General features: G+C 53.2%; 1 protein-coding gene across 1 annotated transcript; it reads left to right on the forward strand.

Annotated features, from left to right (window-relative positions):
• Window positions 1–229: 229 nt before the first annotated feature.
• On the forward strand, window positions 230–1625 carry LOC34622145. The gene is made up of 3 exons (XM_026334266.1): window positions 230–776; window positions 1023–1148; window positions 1498–1625. Exons 1-3 carry the CDS (start codon window positions 230–232, stop codon window positions 1623–1625), a joined length of 801 nt encoding a protein of 266 aa, XP_026190051.1.
• The last annotated feature ends 3658 nt before the right edge of the window (window positions 1626–5283 follow it).

The following is a 5283-nucleotide window of genomic DNA, read 5'->3' on the forward strand; positions in this document are numbered from 1 at the left end:
GGAAGCGCGAAGTTGGCTGGATGCTGTTTTCCTGAACAGGCGAATTTCGCGGCGAATTAACCCCGTTATTCGTGGAGCGTGTGCGTCGGCGTCTGTAAAGAGGCGGTTCACCCCCTTCCTTCCTTTGAACCCCCCCCTGCCCAGCTTTCCTGCTGCTGGCGCCACCCCCTCCCCATTAGGCCTCGTCGTTCTTTTCGCTCGTGCTTCTGCCTGCTCCGTTCCTCAAAAGATGCTGCAAGCTGAAGATCTCGCACGCATCCAAAGGGAATTGGACGGCCTGAGTTCACCCGCGTCCGAATCGTCATGCTCTCCCGTTGACATATTCAAGGAGCCACAAGAAGAAAGCCTGCAGGGGAGCTCCCTGCGGGCAGCTTCGACAGATGGCGAACAAATGACTAACGGCAATGCGACTGCTCGCAATGCGGAGGGCGAGAGCGGGCATGGGCCGTTTCTTTCAGGAGATTCAGCAGGCGATGCCGCAGGAGCGGAGGATGACGAGGTCTTCAGCATTCAGGATCTCTTGAGGGAGAAGCGCAGAAGACTTCGGCGGCAGCTGCAGCAGCCTCATGGGAAGACAGAGGAGGCTCCCGTGTCTCTGCCTGCTGCAGACATAGCCCTCAACGCTGCAGAGCAACGGGTGCTTCAAAAGCAGCAGCAAAGGGAAAAAGAGGCCATCGAACGCGCGGCACGACTGGTAGGAGATGAGGTCCAGCATGTGGCGGCGTCTGGACCAGTAGGTGGCGGCTCTCGCATGCCAAAGAAGAAATCACAGCAGGGTATGTATGCCCTTGTCAGTTTTCCCGTGTGGCAGGATCTTCAGGGGACGGGGGAGGGGGAGCCACCTTTCCGCAGCTGTGTTTGGCATGAAGATTCAGTCGGCGGGTGGTGGTGTTATGTTGCATGGGAAAACTGTGCCCTCTCCCGATTTCTGTAGAGAGGGTCGTGTCTTCTCTTTGCGGTGTGCGAACCACGTCGAAGCTGCTCTTTTTCCGAAGGGTCTCTCTGCGCTCCCGTCTCTGCAGTGTATGTGGGGTTGCCTGTTGGTGTCGGCTGGCATGTGCCGCTCGTTGGCGTAGAAGGACGCGGAGGCTACAAACCAGCGGCGGGAGAGGCGGAGGATGAAGGAGGACGCAAGAAGGAAGATCCCGGTAGGCAGCATGTAACTATTCTGAATGCAGCCTCGCATCTAGGTAGATGAGAAACGATAATTCGACCACTGCCTCGTTGGTTCGATCCTTTTTAGTATAGCCCTCTTCTCTTTTTGTATTGGCCCTTTGGCTGTACTGTCTTGCGTCCCCAGTGTGCTGTCTTGGCGTGCATAAAGTCTGCGTACATTCTTGGATTTTCATGCATGTGCAGTCATTTGCTCCAAGTGCCTTTTGCATTACCATGGGCTGTGCCGCTTCTCGGCACTCTATCTGCTTCTGTGCTGCTTCTCTGTGCACCTCCTTTGGCCTGAGACGAGGGGTTGTCTTTTCTCTTTCGCTCTTCTCGCAGACGGCGGACGGCAGAAGAGGGCCTTGACAATAAAGGAAAAGGAGCGGCTCAAGAGAAAGAAGGGTCAGTCGTCTCACGCCACGTGGAAGCCCGAAGCATGGATGCAACTCAGGCAGCAGTTCGACTAAAGAGCCGCAATCCTGATGTGTTGGAGCGCCGCCTCGCTTTTGGCTTGTGCCCTTGTTGTTTCTGCTACTCCGGATTGCTGCTGTTGCCTGGTGGTGCTTTGCTTGCTGCCTCCGCCGTTAAGTCTCCATATCAGAGGAGCGCTCTGCGTGCTCAGCCCTTCTTCCCTTTTACCCATTAAGACACACATCTTGTTTCAATAGGCCGGCACTAGTGTACTGGCAGGAGGGGGTGCGCCCGTGCTGTGGCGGATGTTAATGTAGCGCTTTAGGGCTGCAAGTACGCCACAAAAAAGCGACGCGCGCACAGATTCAGAGATGACAGGGATGTTGAGGCAGCAGGCATTTGCATCTGTAAAAAACAAGGCAGTGAAAATTCGGTATTACGATGATCGGCAGAAGGCACTTGGCTGCGCCTAGTGCCTCGTTTCATTCTGGAGAATATGTAGAATCAGTAATTCAGGGTATAGCAGCAAGCTGGTGAGAACTGCTTGAGGCTGAGCTAGACGTTGAATCACTTCCCTTCAAATTCTACGATCCACGCAGTAATCGCAGAAGAACACCGACGGCTCAGCTGTTCAAGATTCGAGCCACAGAAGGTGCTGGGGCGGGAGCCCCACTCAGTTTTGAGGGCAGTTTCACTATCATAGTTTTCCAAGTAACGCTCTATCAATGCCTGCATAGTGATCTAGGAAGAGGGGAAGGTACAGGGACAGAATGGAGAGAGGTGATAGGAAAACAACCTGCTGAGGCGGGATAGATTGAGGCAACAGGTAGCTTCTGAGGAAATACACAGTTCGCCATCACAGGAACCCTCTTTGTAGCTACTCATTCCAGTAATCGCTTTAGGATTTGTCTTCCTATGCAGTAGTGTATTCGCAGTGTATGGGAGAGATTCGCGTGAACCACATGTGGCTGAGAGTGGTGTAGTCCACGAAAGCTGACCACCAGGCCTTTTCGCGAATAGTAGCGGTCTGTTTGTCTCCTGCGTCAGCAGTAACCAGCACACTGGTTTAGTCCATTATACTCTCCTGCTTTGTTCACTCTGGGTAAACAGCAGACTCTGTGAGCTAGGTAGGGTGCTTCAGAGCTCTCCGCTGCGAGTAGAGGACAGTGTGATGAGGAACCAGCAGCTCGTGAGTGTGACTACTTGAAAGAATGCCCCCATTGGACGGCTGTTGCCGACGCGCAACTGCTTGAGGGTTCTTCCTCAGCATCAAAGAGAACGCTAATGTATCCGCAACAAGGTGGATAGGGACTATTACTGTTGCGTGTTAATGGAGGAGCCAGAGCTGCGGGATGCTATGTAACAAGGTGTCAAAACGTTTTTGGCGTTGTAGGAAGGGGAGCAAGAAAGCGGGAGAGTGGAAGGGCGAGACAGGTGCAGTCGGCAGCGCTCCTGCTCCCTCTCAGTTCCCAGGATGGAAATGGGAGTATTCCTCTAAGAATGATGCTCAGGGATCAGGGCTGCAGTTTTGTATATTCTGTTTCAAAGTTCCTTGTACTCAGGGTCGAAGCCAGGTTCGGGTGCCCCCTGAGCTGAACGCCTAGTGGTCCGATGGTTGGTTGCGTACAACTTTGTGCTTCCACAGTTTAGGCAGAACACAATTCTGCTGTTTCAAGGCCACAAACAAGGTGCACGCATGTTTTTTATTGCTTTACTGCTTTAAGAGAGGAAGATTGTCTGCAGTAGCCTCATGAGAGCACGTGCATGGTGCGGGCTCCATTGAGTCTCGGCGGTGGTAAGATGGCGATCGATGCAGCTTGCTCGAGTATCTTATCGGTTTCAGCCCCCACTTGCTTCTTTTGTCTTTTCCTTTGATTTTCCTTCTATTTTCTGTCAGCTAAAGCCTCACAGTGTCATCTTATTAAAGGTCTGCTTCCATGAATCTGGCATCCTCTAACCACAGTATGACAAGTAATTCAAGTAGCTGCACCTCTCTTTTCATCCTCATGTCCCTTGCCAAAGATCCTGTATGCGTCTTATTTCGATGCTGCATGCTTACGCTGCTGTAATGATGCTCTGCATGGGAGCTCAAAAGCGGCGAGCTAGGCAAGTCTCTGCCTTCCTTTGTTGCTGGAGCATTAGGCACACACGTCAACAGCAGAGGGCCTTGACTCCACCCTAATAACCCGCTCCAATGCCTCTGGGATCTGGCTTGAGGCATTTTCCATCGCCTCCTGCCAGTCGAGGCCATGGCTTCGAACTTCCAAGTAGGGGCTCCCTCGATGGGGCAGCACCCGCCCTTAGGGACCACCCCATTAACGGGATGGAATGGTCAGCCCACAGAAATTCCGTGGCCACCTACAGCTTCTGAAGCCCCCACATGGACGTGTTATTCCCAAGTTACCCCCTGCAGTGCCCCTCCCTCGACTGCTGGCTGCCCAACCCCGAAGCAGCCCTGGCTTGGCGGTATTGGGTTCCCCAGGGCACCTGCACACGTTTTGCAGCTTCTTCCAGTGGCAGCAGCACCGACGATGAACCATAAAATCGATTTCACTCTTCTTGAGGTGCATCTCATCCCTTCCTTATACATGGCCGTGGCGCCTGCCTTTTCTAACGTTCGGGCAACGAATTACCAGCTGCACTGGCCACGTGATTTCAAGATTTTTGTCACTCTCGCGTAGCCTCGATCTCAGAACCCGTGCATTCAAAAACGCAGATTTCCTCTACTTGTGTTTAGGCAGTGGCTCTTTTGCAAGGGCCCATACATCTGTTTTACATACTACTGCTTTCCGTCGCTTTCCACCAGGCTCTGCACTTTGTTGCCGCTATTATACTCCGTAGCCGCAGAGCGTTATTTTGCTTCCTGTTGGTTTTCCTCTTTGTACAGCGGTACTACGCCCTACATCGCGCCATAGACTTGCACAAGCACCTGGAGAGTGGCCGCCTAGGAGTGCACCCAAAGCCTCCAGCCCCTCCACCATGTGTACCGAGGGCTACACGAGCCCTCGCCCCGGTTCTACATGCGCTCGACCGCATTGGTGGAGATTTTTGCAGCTCAAGTCACTCCACAGCCACCAAGAAGCGCCGCGGTGCGCCAGACACGATTCTACCCTCTGTTCCCACTGAAACACCGAGCGAGGCGCCTGCACTTACAAGAACACCTTCAGAGGCTAAGCTCTTCAAGGGTCGAAAAAGCTGTCTGAAGCTCCCTGAAGTCCAACGAGAGTCTTTCCAAGACAATCCGACAGAAAGGCATCCACGGCCAGTAATTGGGAAGCCGCAAGACACAGCGTCAGCGCTCGAAGGGTTTGACAGGACCTTCGTCGATTGGTACAATCGGGAGCTAAGGAGGAAAGTGAGGGCATCACGTTGATGGCAAGGGAGGAACTAGAGACGGTTCTTGCCGGCTGTAGTGATGACACCTGATCCGTTGGCTTTACCGCACAAACAATGCTTAAGCAGTGATAGCACAACATCGGCATCCATTTAAAGACATTAATTCGGGCTTATAGCTGTTCTCTCCACGCCGCTGTAAGGCCTACACTTGCAGAGATGCTTTTGACTTGCTTTTTGTCTTGCGTGTCACCCCTGTCCTTAGCTGAACATTGAGAGGCAGCATGCAGCAGCAAGGGTCCGCTTGACAGAAGAGGCCTGGCTAGAGCACAAGGCAAGCAAGCGGGAGCAAGAGCAGTACCGGCTAGATGCCCAAAGAGT

This window comes from Cyclospora cayetanensis, unplaced genomic scaffold (genome assembly GCF_002999335.1).
Source record: "Cyclospora cayetanensis isolate NF1_C8 unplaced genomic scaffold, CcayRef3 CcayRef3_contig_398, whole genome shotgun sequence".
In the NCBI taxonomy this organism is placed as follows: domain Eukaryota; phylum Apicomplexa; class Conoidasida; order Eucoccidiorida; family Eimeriidae; genus Cyclospora; species Cyclospora cayetanensis.